Raw genomic sequence first — 27,291 nt, 5'->3', positions numbered from 1 at the left:
CCCCCCCCAGAACTGTATGAAAATAGAATGAGAAAGACAAAGTAAATAAATAGTAAAAGAACTCCATCAAGCATTGTGAAGCTAAAATGAGTTAATATACATGAATGTCCAAGAACAGCACACTGTCAACTCTCAGTACATGCTAGCAAACATGTGCGAGACTTTGGGCAAATGACTTCATCCGCCTGAGCCTCATCTTAGCCTTCCAAGAATGAGTGCATAGCCACCTCCGCAGTTAATGTGAGCACCGAATGACTGGTTCGTGTAGAGCACACCATTCAGTGCCTGGTATGTAGTAAGCATCCAATAGATGTTCGTTGCTGTTATTGTTACTCTCCCCACTGAAAACTCCATCAACTATGAGGATGACTGAGATTGTACTAAATAGTCAAAGTTGTTCCAGTCACATCTGAGTAACTGTAGTTGATAACATTTTTCTCTGGCCCTGTCCTCTTTGACTCTACCACATTAAATACTACCAACACAGCCCCTTTTCTTGGCATTCGTACCTTCCTTAGCATTTGTGATTTTCCTATCCTCCTGCTTCTTGAGTTTCTCCTTCTCAGTCTCCTCTCCTGGCTCCATCTCACCTTACTGACCTATAATCATGAGTGTGCCTCGAACTTTAACTTCAACCATCTGCTTTCCATTTGGTAACACGGTCTACTGCATGGCTGTGCTGGGAATTCTCCACCTGACCTCTTGCCATGTCCTGGGTTTGAACTCAACCTACCCTCTCAAAGTTGATGTGACCAGAACAGAATTCATAACTGAGTCATCCCTGAGTTTCCTCTCAAGCCTCCACTTCCAGTTTCTCACTCAGGCTAATTACATCTTCCTTTACCACGCATCTTACCACGCCTCTTTTTTTTTTTTTTTTTTTTTAGGGGTTTTTGCTATTAGGCCCTTTTGAGAGGTTTTTGCTATACGGCACATGCGCTCTCTAGAAAGACAGAGACAGAGACATAGAAAGCAAGAAATCACCCCCCAGGGGGGATGACCACGCCGCAATCCCTTCTCCTCCATTCTCCTCTTGGAATCTTGGGCACGCACGCATATGCACCCGGCGTGAGTTTAAGCCACCGGGTCTGGGACGCAAACCGTGGTCTACTACATTCATCGACATATGTTCAGCAACATAGCCACTACGCTAACTGCTGGTCCCTGCCTCTTCTTTTTTATTTACCAGTTGTGACCCTATAGATTAGGGTCTCCCCTGGTTAGACCAGAGGGTCCCAAACTTTTTGATGTGTTGCACCCTCGTAGGGACATTTTTTAGTATAAATTCCTAGTGTACATATGTTTATTTACAAATGATAAAACTGTTCTAATCTACTACTATATATTTGTACATTATACACTTAAAATAGACTTGAAATGAGTGTGAAGAATTTGAAATAAATATTTTAATGATTTTAATTGTATATATCAAATAGATGCAAAAATGCCTATGAATGATGTATTTCAATGAGAACAATGTGGTTGGATGTACCAGTTAGTTTTTGAAATGTTGATTTACACTTGTAATGCAGTTACATAAAAGTCTAGCTCCATGTGGCTTATTTTGATAGTTGTTTTTAATGTTTCACCTAGTAGGAAGGGGCCTCTCAAAACATATTGATCCCAAACAAAGGAAATGTTGGTTGATTGTACTGACTAAATCATGATAATTATTGTTTGCTTTTGTCCAGAATTTCCTGAAGTTTTTTGTTTTTGTTGTTGTTGTTTTTTAGTTTATTTCTTTTTTTTCATGAGAAGGAGCAACAGAGAAAGAAAAAGACTAGCACCTTAGCAAGGCACCATGCTGCAATGCCCCCCACCTCCCCAGGTGGAGTTGATAACAGTATAACCCAGTGTTTATGTGTCAACCAGGAACCAACCCACAGTCTTCCATATGGATTCTGCATCACCTGAGCAGCACATCACCCCTGTGCCATCGAGCCAGCCTATCTTTTAAAATGCAAGATGTATTTTTAAATATGACTGAAGTTTTCTTCTAATTTAGTTAATTTTTTAATTGCCAGTGAGTGGATGTGCTGGCCATGGGGGGCAGGGGGTGGGGAGAATCACCCTCAATGGGGCATGGTCATACTACAATCCTCTTTTGTCCATTTCTCCATTCTCTCTGAAAATATGTGGTGTAAGGGGCAAAAAATTTAAACTATATTTTTAAACATCTTCCACTGTGAACATGTGTATCTTCTACCCGTACTCCTCTGAAAGACAAAGTATTAGCACAGAGCAAAGCGATGAAGGCAGGAGAAGTGAACCCATACCATAACCTGGAAGGCGGCATGGGCAATCATCTGAAGCCAATCGATGACTTCTGCACCAAGTTCTTCGTGGGAACAGAGGTGAGCTGGACTTACCTGCTTTTAAAATTAATGTTTAATTACACTCAAACATTTGACTGTCATCCCTCTTGTACATCTGTGCTGTATGAAGGCTTACAGTATTTATACTGTTTCCATACTTTAAGGTGCTTATTTGCAGTTAAACTTTTTTTTTTTTTTTTGCAGGAGAGATTTTTGCTATAGGGCATGTGCGCTTGCCGGAGAGATGGAGACAGAAAGTGAGAAATCACCCCCCAGAGGGGATGGCCATGTCACAATCCCTTCTCTCCATTATCCTCTCAGGATTTAGGGCATGCACACACATGCGCCTGGCATGTTTCAAGTCTCTGGGTCTGGGACTCAAACTGAAAATAGAAATGAAAGCATTACAACTCTGCTTACACTCCTCAGTGGCAACCCAGTGCATCATGAGTAAAATCCAGGCTCCTCACACCATAATTGGTACAATTCTTCATTATTTGGCTCCTGCCTTCTCTCCACCCTTATCTGGACCATTCTCCCTCTCGCCCTCTCAGGTCGCTGTGCTTTTACTCTCATTCCTCTTATACAAACATTTTCCTGCCCTTGCCCTGTTTGGAATCCCTTTACTCATTATTCAACAGATGTTTACTGAGTATTTAATGCATGTCAAATGCATGGGATGTAGCAGTGAACAAGCAGACACAATGTCCTGTCCTCAAGGAGCCGACATTCTACGCTGTTCTACTGACTTTTTTAAAAAAAGAATTATTTTATTTAACCTATTTATTTATTTATTTTAATTTGACCAGAGAGGGACAGAGTGAGCGAAAGAGAGAGAGAGAGGGAAAGTGAGAAAGAAAGCTGCCAGGTCTAGGACTCAAACCACGGTCGACCATGTAGGAGTCCAGAGTCCTTAACCATTATGCCACCCACTGGCCCCTAGAAAGCAAACTGCTAGGTCCAGGACTCGAACTGCGATCGGCCATGTGGAAGTCCTAAACCACCACACCACCCTGATGTGGCCAATCCATTACTTTGGATGGAGAGATGGAGTCCTCTCTGGGACCTAGACTGGCTGGCATGGGCTGAGGAGAGGGAGTGGAGTCCTGGAGACAGAGAAGCCAGGCGATGTCAGGTGGGCTAACCCAGAAGTGGAGCGATGCCTGGGCAGTGGGGTCAAGAATGTTGGCATGGGTGGGAACCAGCAGTTAGCGTAATGGCTATGTCGCTGGACTCCCACATAGTCGACCGCGGTTTGTGTCCCGGACCCAGTGGCTTAAAACTCACGCCGGGGGCATGTGCGTGCGTGCCCAAGATCCCGAGAGGAGAATGGAGGAGAAGGGATTGCGGCGTGACCATCCCCCCTGGGGGGGGATTTCTCGCTTTCTGTCTCTATGTCTCTCTCTGTCTGTCTGGTGAGCGCACGCGCCCTACAATGAAAATCTCTCAAAAAAAAAAAAAAAAAAAAAGAATGTTGGCATGGGGTGAGAGCAGTGGAATTACCAGAACCAGGTAGCTGCTTGGAAAAGGATAGAAATGCTTCCGTTCAGCGAGATGACTGATGCTATAACGGGCACTCAACACATATTTATTAAGTTGGTTCAAACTATTCCTCTTTGACTTGCTCCAGTTTTGGTGTTTCAGGTACCAGCCCTGAGACCCAGGACATACTAAAAACTTTCTTACAGGGCTTGTGTGTGTGTCCTGGGGGTCGGGGTCATCTACGGAACATCCCCAGCAACTCTGGCAAGCACAGTGCTCAGTAAATGGTAGCTCTGAGGGCAGTGTGCCGCACGGCCACAGACAAGAATACAAGAGCCGCCCTGCCTGCTCCGGAGACCCTGAGTACTGCGAGGGGAGGCAGGGCTGTCCTCTGACACTGGGTGTTTCCAACACCAGATGCAGCCCTCGTTTGCTAACTGAATTAGCGTGGATGAGTAAAACAAGATGAGTGAATGAGTGGGCCCTGTGCCCCACGAGCTTAGCCCTTTGCATAATCAGATGCTTTCTCACATCCCCTTCCTTGTCTGTACGTCTCAGTCCATCTGTTCCTTCGTGGCCTCCTAACTCCCCTTTCTACCCACCCTTCCCTGTGTTTTCCTTTCGTCGTCCAATGAAGAGGAAACACTGGGACCAGGGACTGTATCTGGGTGACTCTGGTCTGACAAAGCATTTAACGTCTCAGAGTCTTAGTTTTCACAACCATAAAACATCAGTGTAGAATTTATGAGTTTTTTTAATACAGATTTTTGCTATAAGACACATGCACTTGCCAGAGAGACAGAAAGAGAAAGAGAGAAATCGCTCCCCAGGGTGGATGGCTACACTGCAATCCCTTCTCCTCCGTTCTCCTCTTGAGATTTTGGACACTCACACACACACACTCAGTATGTTTTAAGCCGCCTGGACTGGGACGTGAACTGTGATTGACTACGTAGAAGTCCAGTGATAGAACCATTACACCATCTGCTGGTCCCCGTCAGTGTAGAATTTCAATCTTCCCGTAAACCTCTTCCCCCTCTGTAATGTGTAAAATTCTGTCTCTCTTCTTTGTTGGGCTCTTGCTTCTTCCTCTTTAGACCAGGTTCCTCTGCTTTCTCTTCCCTTTAAAACAGCCATGAGACAGAACTAGAATGTGCATCATTTGTTATTCTATTTGGATTGAACTTTGTTTCCTCAACTTTCAAAGATAATTACTACATATTATGCATTCCTATTCCTTCTTTCTCTCATATTCCACAAACACTTATTAAGTACACACTTTGCAACATGCTGAAAACAAATCATGGAATAACATGGACCTGATACCTTTCCTCAAGGATCAACAACACAAACTTTAGAAACCCAGAAGTTGGGACTCTTTTTTTAACGTGCCTGAGGGTGTGTGTGCTTTACCGGAGAGAGAAGGGAGCGGGTAAGAAAGCATCCTCCATGAGACATGGTCACTCTGCAATACCTTCTGCTCCATCTCCCTCCTCCCCAGATTTTGGGCACACACACCCCCATGGTTTTCAAGACCCCAGGTGGGGACTAAAACTGCACAGGTGGCTATATGGGATCTAGCTGCTGTGACCAGAAGGCCACAGTCTGGCCTGGTCGGCACTCTTCCACAGATGATCTCCATGACTTCCATGTTCTTCGCGTCACTATGTGTAGGGGAAAAAACAACAAACTCATTTTTTTCATTGTTCCATATAAAATCAAGTAATCATTTTGAGCCTTTGCCCCTCACTGTTTTGAATTATCATTTGATTACATCAGTTAATTGCTTTGTGTGAGGTCTTTTGTCTCTTGTCACTGTAATCAGGAACCTGTAATGTTTTCAGGAAGGTGAAGTGATATACACAGACTGGAAAATGGAGAGAGACCCTGAGACTGGCCGACTGATGAGTAAGTTTTCTGGACAGCTCTGTGATTAATTGGAGATCCTTTTCATTTCCCAAAGGAATCTGGTGAAAGACTAAGTACCCTGGCCTTGTAATAGAAGGGAGGCCGCTGAAGGACCTCACTGACACACTTGTTACTCAGAGTGAGGCCTAAGGAAGCAACATAGTCAACACCAAGGAACTTGCTAGAAAAATACATACAAATCTTGGCTCCTCCCCCACACCTACTGACTCTGAATCTGGATTTTAATAAGATTTTCCAGGTGATTTGTTTTTATACCAGAATTTGAAGAGCACGGACCTACATAATGCTTACATGACCAAGACACTTGAACAGTTTAATTAAAAATAACATACGGTGGGGCCAGCCTGTGATGTGGTGGTTAAGGTGCTGGACTCTCACATGGTTGACTGTGGTTCAATCCCCAGACTCAGCAGCTTGAAAATCATGCTGGGTGCTTGTACATGTGTGCTCAAACTCCTGAGTGGAGAATAGGGAAGGGACTGTGGTATGGCCATCCCCTCATGGGATGATTTCTTACTTTCCCTATCTCTTTTTCCCCCTCCAGCAAGTGCACATGCCCCATGGCAAAAACTTAAGAAAATGTAAAATAATTTATGCTGTTTCAATAATTCAGCAACCCTGTAGTTCATCAATGTGGAAAATCTGAGTTAATGTGAGATTATAAACCAAATTTACGCTGACATTGAAGACCTCAGACCAATATAGACAAGTGACTACATGATGGTTCTTTGGGATCAGGACAGGTGGTATCCTTGTGTCTCCTGCCGCAGGACCCAGAATCTGGGCAGCTGAGCGGAGACATGTGAGTTACACCCAGGTGTAACCAGTACAGGTGTCCTGATTAGCAAAAATATCTGTTTTTAATAGACTCAGAGCCTTGGGATTCACTGCAACCACAACTACTTAAACACTCTGAATTTTATCATGACATAATACATTTGAGAGCTAGCAGGTGACAAAGAGGTTAAGGTGCTAGATTCTAGATGGTCAACTGCAATTCAAATCCAAGACCTGGCGGCTTAAAAATCATGCCAGGCATGTTGTGTGCATGCATGCCCAAAATCCCAGGAGGAGAATGGAGGAGAAGAGGTTGTGGCACAGCCATCCCCCACGGAGGATGATTTCTCACTTTCTTTCTTTCTGTCTCACTCTCTGGCAAGTCCACTCACCCTATGGCAAAACCTAAACAAATTTGAAGTACATTTCGAAGTTTGGAATAAGCATAGCAAAGGCAGAGGTAATTCCTGAGACTCCTCGGCAGATGTAGGCCAGTAAGAAGGCTTCACACTACTATATGTGGGAACACTGTGGTCAGGCTGGCAACAGGGCTCCATCTGGGAAGGGGATCTGGTCAGTCCTACAGGTGGTTGGAAAATAGACGTCAGAGGTGCCTTCAGGGGACAGCCGCTGGGGCTCAGATCTTCACTCTAAACTTTACTCCTTTTATTCCTACTGAATCTAGTTCCAGAGAACAGAATCTCCCTTGGGCCTACAAAGGCCTTCCTTACTGGCTGTGGCCCCAGGCAGCCATTTTAATCCTGGAGCAAAAGCACTCCTACCTTCCTCCATTATATCTCCTGACCAGAAACCCAAACACGTGTTAAGGGTAACAGCAGGGCGTCAAGGAGGATCAGATATGACTCCAGAGAGGATCAAGTGTACATAAAAGTGAAACTGATTTTTCCCTTTCCATTCAGTCCAAATTCCATGATTTAAAGTTGAACTCAAAATTAAATGCTAAAAATAATCAGTCACATCTAACTTCTTTTATGCTTATTTATATATCTATTCATTCAACAATTTATGAATATTAATGTGCACATATGCATCCCAGGCCCTGTCTCTGCCACATCCCTGAGACACAAGCTGAGGACTTGATGAACCTAGTTGTCACGGGTAGACACTGATTCATTCTTCCTGGGATCAGAGACTTTTTCTCAGAGATTTCCCTCTCGTATAGCCAGTTTCTTAAACTACTTTTCAGGATACTAATGACAAACAGGTTTAGTTATCTTCTATGAATTTCATTCCATTCATAAAATAATAAGAACAAACTTAAGACTCAAGAACTTTATGTTTGAACTTCACTGATGTTTGTTTTTTCTTTGTTTTTTTTTTTAAGAATTGTTTAATTTTATTTATTATTATTAAATTTGACAAGAGGGAGACAGAGTGGGAAAATGAGAAAGCAAATCCAATTGCAGTTGGCCATGGGTGAGTCCAGCGCCTTAACCACCGCCAACCTGCTGACCTCTGTTCTTTCTTTCATTCATGAAATTATTATTGAGAACCTATTATGGGCTAAGAACTAGAGCTCTAAAGATGATCTGGATATTGTCATTCTCCAAAAGCATTCCGTGATTTATTGTAAAAATAAGTAAACAAAAAAGCAAAACACGCACCCAGGGTATTTCTCAAGCCTCCCGAGTACAAGGCTCAGACCTCATAGCTGACCACGTGGGATCCAGCCACCTTCACCTCCATGCCTTCTGTTGGCCCCTGAAGGATTTTTAAAGACATGCTACACTTGGAATATAACCTGCACTGCTTTCCTGCAAGGCCCTGCATGGCCTGGGCCCTCCTAGTCCCTGGTTGCTCCATGTGTCTCACGTGATAACCAGAGTCTAGTCTAGCTGCCGTCCTCAAAGGCACCACGTAGGACTCTGGTGTGTTGTTCCTTCTGTCTTGAACGCTCCTCACACCAGAATCTGAAACTGCTACTCGATCCTAAATGATTCATCCTCAGAGAAGCCTTTTTTGAACCATTCAGTCTAAATTATCAATGTCCCATGTCATTCTTTCTTGTAATATTTTTTCCTTCATAACATTTTTCACAATTTTTATTTTTATTGTTTTGTTGCCAGAGGGCCCATTTGCTCACCAGAGACAGACAGAGAAAGAGAGAGAGAAGGAGAAAGCATTCCCCAATGGGGCATGGTCAAACTACGATCCCTTCTTCACCATTTCTCTTTAATGTTAAAATAGTGGACACAAACACACACGTGGACTGTGTGTGTGTGTGTGTGTGTGTGTTTTAAGGCAGTGGGACCAGGATTCAAACCATGGTTAGCCATAAGGGATTTGGCTCCCTTAACCACAAGGCTATGGGGCTGGTCCCACAATTTTTAAATTATTGGGTTGTCCAGGGGCCAGCAGGTGGCATAGTGGTTAGGGACGCTGCACTCCCATGTGGCTGACTGTGGTTCGAGCCCCAGACCTGGTGGCTTGCCTTCTTACTCCCTCTCTGGTCAAATAAATAAAGTTAAATAAAAATAATTCTTAAAATAAATATTAGGTTGTCTGAAAAACAGAAGAAATACGTCATGACTTTTCTGACAACCCAATGTAAACTATGAGATTCGTTTTTTGAGTATCTTTCTTTCCCACTAAGCTTTATGTGTGTTTACTAACCATTGTTCCCCCGCCTACACACTACTTGGCACACAGATAACCCACTAATATGTATTTATTGAATGAATACATTTGTGAATGAGTAGATGAATAACAACATGAGGTGTTCTCTGAGTCTGAAGAGTGCCTTTGTGAGAAGTTCCCTGAACTTTCCATGAAAAGAGGAGCTGTCCCTCGACAGATTCATTCATCCCAACCCACCTCTGGCTCTCTACTCTTGGTCCTCATTAGCTGAGACCAGTCTGTCCATTCTTCATTTTGAGAGTGTAAACAGTGTTACTAAAGATGAGATGGACTTTTCCACTCCAACAGCAAAGAAGCCCGTGAGCCTCTACACTGTCCATGATGGAGCTGTCCACACTGTTCAGAGATCGCCTTTCTACAATGACATTATCCTCACCATCGGGGGGTGGAACGTGGCCATCTGGAAAGAGAACGTGATGGTAAGTTGTTTTCCAGTGCAGAAGTGCGTGTGGGGGCCTTTGTTACTGAGGACAGTAGGAACAACAGCTCGTTACCACTAACAGTGCCTTTGAGGTACTTTTTAGAGAAATTAGAACAGATGGCCAACCTCCCAGCCTTTTGAAAAGCCAACCCTTTGCTTTTCTTTCCTGAGGGAAGGAAGCCATACTTAGCAATCCCTTGTTCTCAGAAACCGAATCATCTTTTCTTTGAAATGCATTCTGTGAGCCACTGCCTTGACTTGTGTTTTTTCCTCCCTTTGAAATACAACATGGGGTGCTGATGACTGTACAAAGTCTGAGGAGATACACGGGGTCTGTCACTTTTGCTTCTGCACTGGGAATATTGGCAGGTTCAGAAAGTGGGGAGTAAGCCAAAGGGCCCTTCATCCGGCAGATCACAGCCTGTCCAGGGGCAGCTGTGGCTCAGAGGCAGTGGCAGGAGTGTGGTCAGGATGGAGAGAGGGGCTGGATGCAGACAGAGACACTAAACTTCTGAAAACGAAGACTGACAAGATCCAGAGAGGCAAGGATGTGGGGAGATGAGTACTTTCGGTGGGAGAGTAAATTGTTGTGTCTCTGTGAGCAATTTGAGAAGATTATGAAAAGCTAGAAATATATATACTATAGCTGGAATATATATATTCTTTGACCTAATAATTTCACTTCTGGAAATCTAATTTACACAAATACTCGAAGGAATGTGTGTACATATATGTATAAATTTATCACTGAAAATTACTTAAATGTCCATCAACAAAAGGATTTCCTTTTTATACTAATATACTTCTGTACATTTAGAATTAATTTTTTTACAATGAGTAAGTTTTATAATTAATGAAAAATACTTCAGGCAAGATTGTCCACACTATGCAGGGGTCAGGAACCTCTGTAGAAACTGAAGGAGCTGGAAGAAGCAGGCAAGAACAAGTTTGAAGGTCACCTCTAAGGAGTGCATAGATCTATTGTATAAAGTTCTTTCCCAGAGGAAAGGTTATTATGCATGTATTAGAGGGTGGCACAGCTTGGTGCCAATTGTAATCCCGAAAGACACAATCTCAAATGCCATAATCCAAAAAGTTGAAATCCTGAAAGCCCAAATCTTGAAAACTGCAGCTCTCTTAGGAGGATCAGGGGGAGGCTAAGAGGGGTTGAAAGCCACCTTCTGGGGAAGATTCTTTCTTTCTTCCTTCATTCCCTCCATCCTTTTCTTTTTTTCTTTTTTAATGTTTTTCTCTGCTATTTTAAATCATCAGGGTTTTTTTTTTTAATTTGCTATGCTATATATTTCTGTTTCTTTTTTTCCTTTTAAATTTGCACACAGAGGGCATGTGTGCTTATCAGAAAGAGAGAGAAAGAGAGAAAAAGGGAATGTAAGAAAGTATCCCCCACACTCCCCAGAGAATGGTCACACCACAATCCTTTCTCCACCTCTGCCTCTTTTTGGGAATTTGGGCATGCACACACACGCACTCAGAATGATTTACACACGCACTCAGCATGATTTACAAGCTGCTGGGTCCAGGACTCAAAAGCAGAATTGGCAAGGTGAGATCCAGCTGCCTTAACCACCATGCCACCAGCTGGCCTACTATGCTATATATTTCAACTTTACATCATTTCCAATATTGGAAGTTTAAATTGTGCAACAACTTTTAGAGAGTTTTCATTCATTTTATGCACTTTTTTTTGGTAAATTTGACTCCTAGAAAGTGCATAATGATAAAGTTGATGTCGTGTGTACACATTATTCATTTACATAAATATGTTGAAACTTCCCAGCAAATATAGAGATGTCTTTTTATACATTAGCATTTGTGAAAGATATTTCTCAAGACCTTGGCTTTTGGGCAACTGCATGTGTGGTGGTGACCTATCAAGGTTTTTGACATTGCTTGTCAAAGGACTTAGGTCATCTATTATATTTCAGATGACCACATAAAGCTGTGTGCATGCAATTACAAATCACAATGACATGCATTTATCCCTTTCTCTTTTTGAGCTAATTTTCTATGAATATGGTGATCTGCTCTTAACTGTTATCCCATGTGACTGTTGTTAGTATACCTAAGCGTTTATGGTAGCAATGATGTGTACAAAGGGTTTTCAAAAAATTCATAGGAAATGTATATTATGAAAAAAATGTGTTCAAGTTCAATGCATTCAAATGGAGTTCAAGTTTTTTGGCACCAAAAGAAACTTGTCCTTTGATTTCATGTTTCCATGAACTTCTTGAAGTCCCTGCATATGTTATTATTTCTTATTTAGTGGGTACAGTGGTATTTGAAGTGTTTGGTTTGTTTTTATGTTTCTCAAATACATTACCTTTTAAAAATGTAAATCAATGTATTTTTAAGAAATTTTTAAATTATTGGGGAGCAGCAGGTGGCATGGTGGTTAAGGCGTTGGACACTCCCACATGGCAGACCATGGTTTGAGTCCCAGGCCTGGTGGCTTGCTTTCTCACTCTCTCTCTCTCTCTCTCTCCCTCTCTCTCTCTCTGGTCAAATTAAGATAAAGGAACAAATAAATAAAATTAAATAAATAATTCTTTAAAAATTATTTTGTCCAAAAGTATATTTTGGGGATTTTGATCTTTTGGGATTTTAGACTTCAGGGATTTTGATCTTTTGGAACTTCAACATCTGGAATTATGGTATTCAGGATTTCTGTCTTTGGGAATTCTGGTCCAAACCTGGAACTGCTCCACAGTTCAGCTTAGTCCCTGCAGATGTAAGTAGACCACAGAGCACATCTGGTTGCCAGATGGAGCCTGACAATGGGTAGAAAGTACACTCTGATCTTTTTTCCGCAAAAAACTCTCAAATATGCAAATTACTCCTTTGTAAAGAAAAGATGATATCATGATGTTTTGGTGGTCTAAAATCATTTCCAAATATATTTATAAACCATAGAATGCCTTCCATCTGAAGTTATTGACTGAGAATTTGCCAACTCTGTTGTTGATTTTCAACATGCAGCTGACAGCTGGAATTGATGGACTTTTCTTTTGCTTACACTGGCTACCAGAGCTGTTTCCATGGTAAACAGATACCTGATAGCAAAATAAAGGGTACAAGCAAATTCCCTTATGATCATTACTTATCTAAGGTTCACCAGTCTCCACAGAAACAGTAATGGATTTAGAAGCAGTTGAATTATTAGAACCACCAATGGCTCAATTGGAACCAGTAGATCTTTTCTAAAAATCAGCTAACATTAAAAAAAAAAAAAGATTTATGAACACAAATAGCAAAGAAAAGAGCTGACTTTATATAAAAATTCTCCAACAAAGAGAAAGATTTCTTAGTGGATGTAATTTTGCTATTACATGATCATAGCCAGCTGAGTTGTACTGAGAGCAAAGCACTAAATTTCCCTCAGATAATAACAAAAACTTTTCATTTATCTTTTAAAATTTTGTTTAAAGACTGGACCCCTCCTTCAGTCATGCTGTGCACCGAAAAGGTACACCTCAGGACACTGGTCCCTGACAAGGCCTGGAGTTTTCTACATTGGCCGAGAAGATGGATATGTGGATATCTGGGACCTCCTGGAGAAAACCCACGAACCAACCCTGTCGCAAAATATTTGCATAACTATGATCACCTACATCAAACCCTGGACCTTTTCTCGTATGTTAATTCTGGTCAGATGAGCTGAGTGATATCTGCGGATAACTTGGAGACATGCTGACCTTCATTTGAAAAGCTTCCAATGTTTTTCCTCAGGGTTTCGTTTTTCTTCCCACTTCATCCCTTCTCATCCCTTTCTTTCTCATTCCTTCCTTCCTCCTACCTTTTCTTTTTCTCTTTTCCCTCTCCATTCCATTTTCCCCTTCCCTTGCCCTTCTCTCTTGCTCTCAAATCTTGGATACAACCTGAGACTGCCCCTGATTTGCCTCATCAAGAGTGATTTCTGACTAGCAGGGCTTGTGGAGGCTGACTGTGAACTGCAGGGTAGAAAATACCCTCCTCTTCTCTGGGTCAGACAGGGCAATCCACAAATCCTTACTACCTTCTGTTGCTTCTTCCCCAGACAGACCATGTTTTGCTTTTTACTTCTGCATTGTAAGTCACATTTTTCAGAATTACATCACTTTTTGGTTCTCCCCAGGTAACAGCAAGCAATTCTTTTCATAAGATCAAATGATTCTCTGGGGTTATATACCTACTGGGTCATCAAAAAAGCCATAATGCATATTTACATAGAAAATATTCCATGATTTTTCCAAAGACCCAATTATCTTTTAGAGAGATTTTTGCTATAGGGCATGTGTGCTTGCCAGAGAGACAGAGAGACAGAAAGTGAGAACTCAACCCCCAGGGAGGATGACCACACCGCAATCCCTTCTCCTCTCTGGATCTTGGTCATGCATGCACACACACCCAGGATGAGTTTTAAGCTGCCAGGCCTGGGTTCTTGAACCGTGGTCGACTACGTGGGAGTCCAGCAATGCAACCATTACGCCATCTGCTGGTCCCCCGATGACCCAATATTAACTTTAACCTTTGAATTACTTACAAAGAAAAAGTAGTGTATAATAAAGCAAACATAAGTTCAAGGACGTGTTTATGGGGGAAATTATTTAATTCTAATTTATCTGTTTCACCCAAGTAGTACTTTCTATATAAATGTACTATGTTTTACTTGTTTTAAATGAAGTTTCCCTTGGGCTGCTCAAGAGAATCTAGATCCCCACAAGGTGACCACAGTTCAGATCTCTGGCCTGGTCAGCCTGAAACACACCTTGTCTGTGTGTAAGCGTCGAGGATCTGATTGGTTGGAAGACTACTAGAGGAAGGGGGGATCATGGCATGACCAGACCCTATGGTGCTTCTCTCTCTCTCTCTCTCACCTCTCTTTCTCTCTCTCTCTCTCTTACCTCTCTCTTTCTCTCTCTCTCTCATGTGTACACAGGCTCTATCATGAGTAAAGAAAAAATTTTAGAGCTGGCCCTCTAGGTTAGTAAAGAGAGCTGAATCAACGTGGCTAACCATAGTTCAAATCCCAGCCCCAGTGGCTTGAAAAACACACCAGGTACACTGTGTGTGTGTGTGTGTGTGTGTGTGTGTACCCAAAATCCGGAGAGGATGGACGCTAACCTGACCACGCCTCACGAGAGAGTGCTCTCTTCCTTTGTCTGTCTCTGGTGGCCATACACACTCCCTGGCAATTAGCAACAAAAAAGTTTCCCTTTGTTTCCATGGTATGCCAGCATAAAATTGTCTATTTCTCAATCAGAAACATAAGATTCAATCTTCAGAATTCTTTTCTTTTTTTAAAAATGTGCTATAGGACATGTATGTTTGCTAGAGATATGGGGGGGGGGGGAGAAAGTACCCCCCCCGGGGGCAGGATGGCCACACTGCAATCCTTTCCCCTCCATTCTCCTCTCAGGATTTTGGGCATGCATGCACATGCACCCTGCATGATTTTCAAGTCACTGGGCCTGGGATTCAAACTATGCTGTTGGCCATGTGGCCACCCATTCCTTAACCACCATGTCAATCGGGTGGTCCCCAGTCTTCAGAATTTCTAAAAGTCACAGCCTAGCTACTGTTGAGTCATATGTGTCACAAAAGTGCATTTGCCCATTTTTGGATACCTACAGGGATTAAGAGTCCAGGATTTAGCAACTAAAACCAGTCCTTCTGAAAATAAGAAGAAAAAAACACACATGATGAGAAAGAAAATGAAAATCCTTTCTGTATTCTACCCATTTAAATGCTCAAAGAAAGCAATTTGTGTTCATAATAAGAAAAAGGTGGTGCTGGCTGTGTCTTGAAGTTCATCTGAGTGATGGTACCCGTTAGCCCTTACTATGCTGAGAATGTGCTTCATGACTTTCCCTGGAAACTCCTTCCATGCGTTCCTGCTTTCTTCTTAAGTCTTCCCCGTGGGCCGAGCCACAGAGAGCTAGTCGGCCTCGGCTAAGAGCCACACTTCTGATACAGACACCAGGACAACATCTGTGCTGGCAGGGTGGCTGACGAAAGCTCAGTGCCTTAGCTTTCATTTCATCCACTGGAAAATATGACTTCTATGTGTCCAGTCACGAGCATCTGGTGAGGGTGCCAAGACCATTGTGACCACAGCAGGTCCTTTGGGAGACCACAAAACAAAAGCATGTTTCATGTTTAACTTCTTCAAATGGCTTCCTGTTTGCTGAATTTCCCCCATTTTGTTTTAATCTTTCAGCTAAGCAGCAATTTTTAGCCATAGCTGATTATTACGGAACACTGCATATATTAGAAATTCCTTGGACACTAAGTCATCCTTCCAGCAGTGAGGTTAGTAAATTTTGACTTTGAGGGGCTCATGTGACCAGATAAAACTTTTAGGTGTGGTACAAGCAGCAGCTGTTTTGCACTAGAAGAGAACAAAGGACTCATACGGGCTCAAATAAGAGGATATATTTCTGTGGTATGAGTTACAGAATTTGAAACTGGACAAACTAAACATGAGGGGACAGGAAGCCAAGTAAACGAAGCCCAGTCTCTGAAAGAAGATGCCGCGTGGGGATTCATAATCATGAAATGTTATTTTTAGATGATAACTGAAGCATGGGACCTTCTTTCAGTGAAGCCCTTCCCTCAGAGCCCTGTTGACATTTTTATGCATCTCTCTATCACCCACTCCCCATTTCTCCTCCCCTAGCTTGGTATACTGCGGGCAGCACACTGAGCCAATCTGCCTCAGCCTGGACCTACCGCCCAGGTATTTAAAGCAATGTTAATAAAGAGGTTCTAAAAAAAATAATCGATGCACAGAAATACATAAATATACATGGAGCCAATATTAAATATATTGATTGTAATCTGTTGCAAGTCCCAACAACATCAGCCCAGTAACTGATGGACAAAAGGCCTTTCCTCTTCTTTTGTCTTCCCCAAGGTGTCCAGTCCTCTTAGGTCTACACTGAAATCCTCAGCTAGGTTTTCCAGGTTTGGCTGATGAAATTAAACTTCCCTCAGTATCTGAGATAAGAAGGAAGAAAAAAAGAAGAAACTATCCCTGAATATTTCTACTACAAAACTGCAGGGTTTGCACATCTCTTTTCCAAGTCACGTGGACCTAAATTTTAGCACAGTAGCCGACCAATTAAGCTAGCTCCTCTAATTGTGGGTCTGTGGGCGAATTTTCTAAATTGCATTCAACTAAAAGATTAGAAGTATCCTGAAGTAGGTAGCCCACTTGATTAGGGAGACGGTCATTGGGTAATGACCAGGTAGACAGACAGATAGGTAAGCTAGATGATCTATGCAATTACAAGCAGCTGGGATTCTGGCAGAACCTTGTGAAGAACAGAGACTTCTGTGTGGGTTATGCTCTCAGGAACCTTTGTTTCTAACAGGTATTGAGTGTTAACTACTACTTTGAAAGAGAAGTCAAGCATCTGGAATATGTAGAACAGCGCAAACTTATTCGTGAGCAAGAGAAGAAAGAAATGGAGCTGGAAACAGAGCAGAAAAAAGTTGTAAGTTAAATTTCAAAAAGGGTGTTGCATTGCTCTACCACCAGTGGAAATGTGTGTACTTGGCTTATCCCACAGTGCCCATAGGAAAGCTACACCTATTCATACCCTTCTCTTGTTCTTGTGAGAGCCAAGAGGGCATTCCTTTGATTTCCCAGCTCACCATAAGCGAGAACAACTAGTTGGAGCCTAGCAAGATTCTATTCAAGTTTCTGAAATTTTCTCTAATTTCAAAGTCTTTGATATAGATGCGATGAGTCCAAATGTGGATACTTTTATTATATAAAAGTGTTTTGTTACCAGAGGGTGTATGTGCTCACCAGAGAGAGGAGAGAAAGAAAGCACTCCCCAGTGGGGAGTGGTCATGCTACCACCCTTTCTTCTGTTTATTCTTGCCACCCAGATTTCTAGGTGTGCATGCACATGCACCCAGTGTGTTTTCCAAGTCCCCTTGGGAGGGATCTGAACTGTGATCAACCATATGGATCCAACTCCCAATGTAAGGAGGGTTACAAAAGTTTATCTTTCCTTAAGAACTCACAACATTGTTTATAGGAACAGAACAGATTTCCAACTGACTTTTTATGTTTCACTTGTCATACCTTTTAGTGACCTAGCTTCTTAACCACTGTGCTATAGAGGCAGCCGTAGAATTTTAGTATCTGGTGGATAATGCATTAAGAAAGGCAGTTCATGGGGCCAGCAAGTGGTGTGGTGGTTAAGGCACTGGACACTCACATGGCCAACCACCGTTCAAGTCTCAGACCCAGCAGTTTGAAAATCACATTGGGTATACATATGTGCATGCCCAAAATTCTGAGAGAAGAATGGAGGAGAAGGAATTGTGGCATGTCCATCCCTCCTGGAGGGGTAATTTCTCCCTCTCCCTCTCTCTATCTTTCTCTAACAAGTGCATGTGCCCTATGACAAAAACCTAAGGAAGAAAACAAAAACAAAAAACAGGCGGTGTAAAAAAAGTTGAAAATGAAGTCAAGACATCTGAACTCAAATTCCAGCTCTGCTACTTAGCCATCTCTGAGATCTGGGGCAAGGCTCTCCTCTTAGCCAAACTTCAGTTCTCTCATCTTGAAATGGGATGAGAGAGTAATTGCTACCTATTTCAGCCTTTAGGATAACTGTCAGTCTTTCAGGTAACTAACCTGACAAATAGACCTTCATTACATGGGAGCTATTATCACCAAACAATAGCTAGCAAGCTAACCACCCATATAGATAAATCCAGAAAGATGGGGGTGGGGGTGTCAACTGAAATAAAGAAGTTTGACATGGGGCCAGCAGATGGTGGGCAGTTAAGACACTGGATTCCCACATGGCTAGTTGCACTATTGAGTCCGGGACCTATCGAGTCCATGACCCATTTTGACCTGAACCCATTGGCTTGAAGATCACTCCAGGCGTGTGTGCTTGCATGCCCCAAAATCTCAAGCAGGAAAAGGAGAAGAAGGTATTTGCAACGTGGTCATCTCCACTGGGGGGTTGATTTCTCACTTTGCCTCTCTCTGTCTTTCTCCATCCCTCTCTGGTAAGCATATGTGCCCCATGGCAAAGGACACACACACACATACACACACAAAGAAGTCTGACATGAACTTGTCAAGCAAACAGAAAGTTTTTCTCAAGTCAAAGTACATGAATGGCCATGGGAAATAAGGCCCAAGTAAACTGTAACCAATGCTAAGAAATGACAGTGTTTGGAGTTTTATTTTATAGGGAAAATGAGAAAGAAGGAAGGTTACAAAAGCTTATCTTTCCTTAAGAACTCGCAACATTGTTTATAGGAACAGAACAGATTTCCAACTGACTTTTTAAGTTTCACTTGTCATACCTTTTAGTGACCTAGCTTCAGGCAGAAGACAGGGTTACAAAGAACTACATGCAGACTGTGGTGACTTAGAGTACTTTTACTTTAATATCAGCTTGCCAGTGGATTCATTAAGAAATGCCCTTGAGCAATTATTTCAGACAGGTGTGTGAGGGATGTAACCTGGACTGTGTGTGTTTATCTCTCTCAGGCCACTTTTAGCCAAACCTCCTCATTTTTAGATGGCCTTTTCTTCTTAAGGACTTAAATTGGTTAACATTTCTTTTTTGTTTGTTTTTGCTATAGGGTGCATGCACTCACCAGAGAAAGAGACAGTGGGAAATCACCCCACAAGGAGGGTGACCACAACGCAATCCCTTCATCTCCATTCTCCTCTTGGGATTCTGGGCCCAGTATGATTTTTGAGCCAGAGGTCCGGAACTTTAACTACATAGTTGACCGTATGAAATCTAGTGTCTTAACCTCCAGAACAACTGCTGGCTCAGTTAACACTTCATTTAGCACAAGTCTACTGAGAATTCTGTGACTATAGTCCAGAATACATAAATTAGTTTACAGGTCAAGAAGCTCCACAGATCTGTGAAACTTTCTTCTAAATTCTCTAAAAATCCTAAGATTATAGTAAGCTTAGCTAACATTCCAACTCCACATACATCTCAAGGCCTAATTAATGGGAATGCCTTACTAATTTTTCTCTTGTTCTTAATAGATATGAAAGAGAGAGATGAATGAAATACACTGCAGTTGTGAAACTTGAAATAGAGAATTAGGTTCAGATACATCTGCCTTAAACTTTACCAAAAAGGAACCTAAAACTCTAAGCTCCCGCCTCACCTCTCACCACTTTTTTCTCATCCTTTCTGTTTGGTGTGACTCTCGTGATGTTGGTTTTTGTCCTTTGCCCACTGGACTTTGGGGCTTTTAAATATTCTGTGAATTCGGCTCCTTATTCTTTCTGACTTGAGGTCATCTCAGTTTGTATTGCTACTTCTCTCTCCCTTGCCTTTTTGTCATCAGCTATTTCATCAACCCCTTCTATAGTCTTATAGCAAAATACAGAGTATCCTCCCACATAATTATTCATGTTAGAGCCCAGGTCTCAATTAAAAGCACCAACATGTGGAAATATGTTAATGCACTGCATTAGCAATTACCTACTGGTATATGCTAATTCATATCATAAAAGAAGAGGACCTCAGGACCAGCATGTGGCATGGTGGTTAAGGCACTGGACACTCCCACACTGCTGACCACGGTTCAAGTCCTGGACTTGGTGACTTGCCTTCTCACCACTCTCTGTCTCTCTTTGGTCAATTTAAAATAAATGAATGAATCAATAAAATTAAATAAATTATTTTTTTTTTAAAAAAAGACGAGGACCTCATTTCAAAAACTATTGCTTAGGGGGCCAGCAGGTAGTGTAGTGGTTAACGTACTAGACTTTCATGTGGCCAACCTCGTCTGAGTCCCGGAACTGGCAGCTTGAAAATCATATCAGGCACATGTGTGTGCATGCCCAAAATCCCAAGAGAAGAAGGGATTGCAGCATGGCCATCCCCCTTAGGGGATGATTTCTCACTTTCTCTCTCTGTCTCTCTCTGGTGAGCATGTGCCCTACGGCAAAATCTTAGGGGAAAAAAAAATAAATAAAATTACTTAGTGGTGACAAAGTACTAAAGAATACCAATTAATTAAGTTTGTATTCCACAGCTACAAGCAAATTGATGTTGGGGTTTTTTTTGTTTTTTTTCTTTTTTGAAAGTTAAAGTTGAAATTTTTTGGAGGGAGATAATCTGCCACTCTTCCCGTCGTAGTAATTACCCACAATTATTACAAGTGTTTAACTATCATAGTGGCAGCTCCTAATTACCTACAACACTGGAGGCAAGTGTAATTGTGAACAATCAAAAATTTGCATGTGAAATACTTTGTAAAACACCTGAATACTATAATAATCATATCTTAAAATTGCATCATGCTTTCTAGTTTCCAAAATTTTCCCAACGCCTTCATGTAGCTTCATTTCCATTTGATAGTCTTCTATTTCATGTAGCACTACCACTTCTCAAATTCTCTCCAGAACCATTGAATTGTCAGAAAAGTCATGATGTATTTTTCTATTTTTCTACACAAAAATGCATCATGACTTTTCTAGTAACCCAAGGTTGTGGAGAAGTGAATGAATTTAAAAGGGCTCCTCTGTTATATTTAGAACATGAAAAAAGTCCATATGGAAAAGCAACTAGCGTTAGTCCTGAATTTATCCTTATAAACAACTACTGATGAGGAGGAAACAGGAACAATAATCATACCACCTCTGAGGACTGCAGTGGGGATTAAATGAGTTCAAATATTTACAGCACTTAACCAGTAACTGGCACATAGAAAGTGCTCGTAAGCATCCACTATTGGTGTCATTACAGAGGGCAGGAGGCCATCACACATCCGTCCAGCTAGGCTGGCCATTAGCAGTGCCCACCCGGTGCCAGAGATGAGGCTGTATGCTCCAGCCCACCACAGGTCCTGAGAAATCACCTGCCTGTTGGACATCAAATCTGGGTACAGCTCACTTTATAAAGGACAACAGTAATTGCAGCTCTAAAAGCATATGAAATGGGAATTTTCCTAACTGGAATTTCAAAGCTGGCTAAAGCAGTAGGTGCCATGTGATCCACAAGCTGTGCCATCTGTCTGGGACTTTGGAGGGAGGATTTCAAAAGGATTCTGCATCTCTAGTCAATTGCTCACCCCCCAGGCTAAGAGCTATAGGAAAGGTGACTGGAAGAAGGGAATTTTTTGCAAAGGTGCATTGAAGGGCCATGTTTTCTCAACTCTCCATTTCCCCAGCACATCAACTACCCTCCTACCCACCTGCTCTTCCACAGACTATTTCAAGACACAGTAGCCACACCAACTGTTCACAAACAGCTCCTTCACAATCTTTGGTTTTCTTTCTTTTTTTGGGGGGGTGGGGGGCGGGTTGGGGGTTTACTGTAAGGCATGTGCACTCACCAGAGAGAGGAAGAAGGTGAGAAATCATCCCCCAGGGGCAATGGCCATACTGCAATCCCTTCTCCTCCAGTCTCTTCTTAGGATCTTGGGCATACGTGCAAACGTGCCTGGTGCGATTTTCAAGCTACTCCATCTGGAACTTGAACTGCTCAGCTGGCCACATGGGATCCAGCCTCTTAAACTCCATGCCACTTCTGGCCCACATCCTTTGGTATTTTTAGTCTCAGTGTTTTATATGGATGTTTTGGTTTCTTTCCCCAGAAAACATATCATAAATCAAAAGAGCAAATGGAAGCTGAATTGAAAATGGACTATGAGAATTATTTGGAACTGGAAAGAACCATCCTCATCAGTCTTGGCCTAATCAAAGTCTCCGAGAAAATATCGTACATGGACTTGTAGGAAAGCTTTCTGAGGGCTGTCTTGGAGACTGTGTGGGACTTCTCTCTCTTTATTCATTGTTTTATGTAGGTGAACCAGCAAACTAAGCATATATATAGATATATTGATCAATGTAGGTTTTTATCTCACCATTATTAAAAATTTCAAATTATAGCAATAAGATCTATTTCAACTTTTGTACTAAATCTGAAAGTTTTCAATGACAGCATTTTCATTTTCCTATAGTAACAAAGAGCTTGGACCACTCCACCACCCCCAGTGCTCGCCATCACCGCAGAAGCCCCAGTTCTAGACAGATGTGGAACTCAAACTTTGCCCCACCTGTCAAGTTACTTTTGGTCACCTCTCCATAAAGTGCTTCCCCCAGAGGCACTACATAACTCGCAGGGCCATATGCTAAACAACATGTTAGCAAATCAGATCTAGAAGTCTATAATTTATAAAAACAGACCATGTGAAGACCAAATTGGGTTTATCTGGAGAAAAGGTCAGGTTAACAGTAGAAAAATCAATCAGTAGTTGATTAATGGAAAGATAGTTTGATACCAAACAGATGCAGAAAAACATTTGCTACAATTCAACATTCATTCATAATAATAATAATTCTTTCAACAACAGAAAGAAGAATACTTCCCTACTTTGATATAACAATCCTACACCAAACATTGTACCTCATGGTGAAAAGTTAACAGCTTTCCTGAAAGATGTGGACCAAGAAACAGTGCCCACCGGGAATCCCCCCTTCTTGTCAGTGTTGGATGGGGTGTTTACATAGGTGCAGAAAGGAAACAGAAGGGGACTATGGAATGTTGAGCTGCAAAAGAGCTTGGAGTCAGACTGTGAAGGCTCCCATAAACTAGGCTAAGGAAGCTGGGTTATATTGGGTTGTCAGAAAAGTCATGAGGCATTTTTGCATAGAAAAACTATTGGCTTGACTTTTGAGAGAAGCCTCTAGTTTCGGGGAATTAGTAGAGGAGCTAAGCAGGAAGGTAACACAATGAGCTTTGTATTGAAGATAAGGAATGGATTAGAGTGAGGAGAGTCTCATGGCAGGAAATTCTGTTGGAAACAGTAGTAATATAGTTTAACAGATCAAAATGCCCAGCGCGGCTGTGGCAATGCTGGAAGCCACATGGCAACCGGCAGGTTCAGATTCCTGGCCTAGTTGGCCAAGATCTTGAAGAGCTGGAGAGCTAGAGGAAGGGGATCACGGCATCACGAGACCCTGTCAGGGGTGCTTCCCTCTCTCATGCAATCATGTGTCCACACACTCTCTCTCTACTCTCCATCATGAATAAAGTAAATAAACTTTAAACAAATTAGGATGCCATTGGAGGTGAGTCCCGCAGAGGTGGGACCAGTGGGTGGGGAGAAAAAGGCTGCAAGGATGGAAGCTGAGTGATGGGGGGAAGATGGAGCAGCCTTGAGCCCTGCGGGGTCATTGCACACGGGGGACCCACACACTGCCCCCCTCAACTCTTCTCAGCAGAAGCAGGCGGACTGCGGACTGCGAACTGCAGGACAAGAGTCAGCAGGAGTCAGCCCACTTCCTACTGTAGCCTGCCGCCTCCCCTCTGGGGCCCTAACCTCCTCCTGGGGCAGTACCTCTGGGTGTCCAGTGCTGTCCTCCTCTCTTTCATTCCTCCCTGCACCTCCTTACCTTCACTTTTGTACTATTTCTCTCTCTCTTCTCTGTGCTGCCTGTCACCTCCTCTCCTTTCTCTATCCCTCCAGGCTCCTTCCTTGGCTCATTCTGCTCAGGAAAGTCTAGAATCTCCCTCCCCCCTCCTCGCTCAGGTTAACTGGACTAGGAGTAGCGGAAGTTGTAGGAAGACCCCAGAGTCTGGGGGGGAGGGGTAGACAAGCGGTGTTGGAAGCTGGTTTCCTTGAAAGTTTCTCCCCATCTTTTGCATTTAGGGTAGTTGGAATTTTTAAAAATTGTGTTTTTGAGGAGGTGGTAGGTGTTTAGAAAAGATGTGGGAATGGAAGGGGTAGATGAGTCAACCCCCTTACAAGATTCAAAGTGTGGTATGTTCACCTGATTCTTCTGTGTGTGTGTGTGTGTGTGTGTGTGTGTGTGTAGTTCAGAGGATTTGGAGGTTTGGCCTTTATTTCCACATTCAAAGTTGGAACCTCCCCCAAATTAAGAAAGGAGTTTAATACCCACTTGTGGTGAAGAGATCATTTTACATTTTCTCCCCCCTTTTTTTCTTTATTTTCTTTTCTTCAGCAATCCACACCCTTCTATACACATTGAACCAGAAACTAAACACCAAGATCCTTGTCTGGATTGACTGATGAAGACATAAAGCCAGTTACACTCTATGTTTTTTCAGGTGGAGTGAGCTGTTTTTCTTTAGTTTGCTTTCCACTCACAGGGCTTTTTTTGTTTGTTTTTTTTTTTAGAAATTTTTGCACATGCACTTGCTGGAGAGACAGAGACAGAGAGACAGAAAGCAAGAAATCATCCCCTGGAGGGATGACCACTCCACAATCCCTTCTACTCCGTTCTCCTCTCCAGATTTTGGGCACTCATGCACACAGGCCTAGCATGAGTTCCAAGCCACCAGATCAAAGACTCCAACCGCAGTTGACCACAAGGGAGTACAACACCTTAGCCACAATCACACCTCTTGGTCTCTGGGTATTTTTTAAAATGTCTCTTTGTGGCACAAGAACCAACGCAAAAATGATGGTGGCTTACACTGGTGGTACATCGACAGCAGCAGCAGGTCACCACCACCAACATCATCACCACCTTCCAGATTCCCTCCTCCTCTCCTTCACCACCACTACCACCCTCAATAGCATCCTCATCCAGGGTCGGCTGCTGCTGCACACCCTGTACAGCAGTGTACTTCAGACACAGCAGCCACATTAAACCCTGGGCAACAACAGTCATCTTTCCCATCACCAGCACTGGGTCAGGCTCCTGGACCAGCTGCAGCAGCCCCAGGTCAGGTTCTGGCTGCTGCAGCTGCTATAGTCAAGATGCAGCATCATCAGTGCACGCATCACCCACAGCAGCAGCCGGATATTGAGCCGGATGGACCTATAGCTTACGGAGCCTTGGGTGTCTGGTCAGAAAAAGATTCAAGAGATAGAAAGAGAGTAGCATTGAAAAATATGCCTTTTTCCAGATGTCTTCCTAAATCTGGTTTTTTGCAAAAGGGTCTGAATACATTGTTTTTAAAAACATGATAATGTGCTGTTTGCCCTTGATATATTCCGACCTCTACACATGGACTTTTTTTTTTTTTTTTGGAGATGTGTTTTTGCTATAGAGTGCGTGCGCTTGCCAGAAAGAGAGAGACAGAGAGACAGAAAGCGAGAAATCACCCCCATAGGGGGATGGCCACACTGCAATCCCTTCTCCTCCATTCTCCTCTCAGGATCTTGGACACGCACACACACGTGCCCGGTGTGAGTTTAAGCCACTGGGTCCAGGACTCAAGCCGCAGTCGAGTACATGGGAGTCCAGCGACATAGCCATTACACTAACTGATGGTCCCCACACATTGACTATTTTGAAGAAATATATGTTGTCACAGAATTGATGCAGAGTGACCTACATAAAATTATCATCTCTCCTCAGCCACCCAGCTCAGATCATGCCAAAGTTTTTCTTTATCAGATTTTGCAAAGTTTGAAATATCTCCATTTAGCTGGCATTTTGCATCGAGACATTAAGCCAGGGAATCTCCTTGTAAACAGCAACTGTGTTCTAAAGATTTGTGCTCCTGGGTTGGCCACAGTGGAAGAATTAGACGAATCCCATCACATGACTCAGGAAGTTGTTACTCAGTATTACTGGGCTCAGGAAATCCTGATGGACAGCCATCATTACAGCAATGCTATTGACATCTGGCCTGTAGGATGTATCTTTGCAGAACTGCTAGGATGAAGAATACTGTTTCCCGACAGGAAATGGAGGAGAAGGGATTGCGGTGCGGCCATCTTTAGGAGATGATTTCTCACTTTCTCTCTCCCCATCGCTCCAGCAAGTGCACATGACCTATTTTACTCTCATGCATTCACTCCAAAAAAATGTACTGAGTGCTTACTGTGTGCTGGGCTCTACCAGTCTAAATAGGATGGTTGGCAAGGTGACGTTGGAGCTAAGATCTAAAAGGAATGAGGGGTTTCACCTGTAGCTTTTGGGGTATTTTTCATAGCCCGTTTCCATCCCTCTGTGCAGAAGCAGCTGGGACTGCAGAGAACAGGAGTGCCATGTCTGTAAAACAAACCATTGCCTGGGGCTGGGCACATTGTTGTCTCAAACAAAAGCAGGCTTGGGTAGCACAAAAGAAGGGGGTAATAGATACTGAGCAAGTGTCTGCTTTGAGGTTATCAAGTAAAGAGCTTAGTATAGTGGCTGGCATATAGCAAGCAGTAAATATATTTTGCTATTATTTTGTCTAAGTTACAAATATAAAATAATTATAGCATTCTTGGTATGGAAACAAAACATGGGGTTCATCGATAGTAATCAGTTCAGTATGATATTTTCGTTTATACTGTAAATTTTCAATCATCTCATTATCATTTGGATTTCTCAGTCTCATCTCACTAGCTTATGGATGCCGATGAGGTTACATAAACAGTTATAATCCAAGTTTCATGGGATTTTGCCATACCCGATTCTCAAGTATCTTGGCCCTCTGCAAACTGCCTCCGGTATGTTCATATTCCATAGTCCCTAGGATGAAGGTAATGATATATGTTCAGAAACAAGCCCTCGGGACCAGCAGTTAGCATAATGGCTATGTCACTGGACTCCCACGTAGTCAACCGCGGTTCGAGTCCTGGACCTGGTGGCTTAAACTCACGCCAGGCACGTGTGCATGTGTGCCGAAGATCCCAAGAGGAGAATAGAGGAGAAGAGATTGCGGCGTGGCCATCCCCCCGGGGGGTGATTTCTCGCTTTCTGTCTCTCTGTCTCTGTCTGTCTGGCGAGCG

At 42.7% G+C, this 27,291-nt stretch overlaps 2 protein-coding genes and 1 pseudogene across 11 annotated transcripts in view; 2 read left to right on the top strand and 1 right to left on the bottom strand.

Moving 5' to 3' along the window:
* DNAI3 (dynein axonemal intermediate chain 3) overlaps positions 1 to 22,440 on the top strand; it is a 70,802-nt gene extending 48,362 nt beyond the window's left edge. For 7 of the 8 annotated variants that reach the window (XM_006149444.1, XM_006149448.1, XM_006149447.1 and 4 more), the window contains 7 exons: positions 2,224 to 2,354; positions 5,642 to 5,705; positions 9,450 to 9,580; positions 13,029 to 13,233; positions 15,800 to 15,891; positions 16,956 to 17,078; positions 22,192 to 22,440. In XM_006149444.1, coding sequence (XP_006149506.1) covers positions 2,224 to 2,354; positions 5,642 to 5,705; positions 9,450 to 9,580; positions 13,029 to 13,233; positions 15,800 to 15,891; positions 16,956 to 17,078; positions 22,192 to 22,332 — 887 coding nt within the window. In that variant the 3' untranslated portion in view covers positions 22,333 to 22,440. The remainder of the gene's footprint in view (positions 1 to 2,223; positions 2,355 to 5,641; positions 5,706 to 9,449; positions 9,581 to 13,028; positions 13,234 to 15,799; positions 15,892 to 16,955; positions 17,079 to 22,191) is intronic. The other variant, XM_006149450.3, reaches the window with a different exon arrangement.
* Positions 1 to 27,291, bottom strand: part of MCOLN3 (mucolipin TRP cation channel 3) — a 166,990-nt gene that overhangs the window by 111,886 nt on the left and 27,813 nt on the right. The gene's annotated exons all lie outside the window — the stretch shown is intronic.
* Positions 24,960 to 27,291, top strand: part of LOC102471118 (serine/threonine-protein kinase NLK-like) — a 10,180-nt pseudogene continuing 7,848 nt past the window's right edge.

The sequence above is a fragment of the Tupaia chinensis genome, unplaced genomic scaffold (genome assembly GCF_000334495.1).
Source record: "Tupaia chinensis unplaced genomic scaffold, TupChi_1.0 Scaffold000263_1, whole genome shotgun sequence".
Lineage (NCBI taxonomy): Eukaryota > Metazoa > Chordata > Mammalia > Scandentia > Tupaiidae > Tupaia > Tupaia belangeri.
Note: the sequence above shows the minus strand (reverse complement) of the source record. Positions and strands in the feature narration are given on the sequence as shown.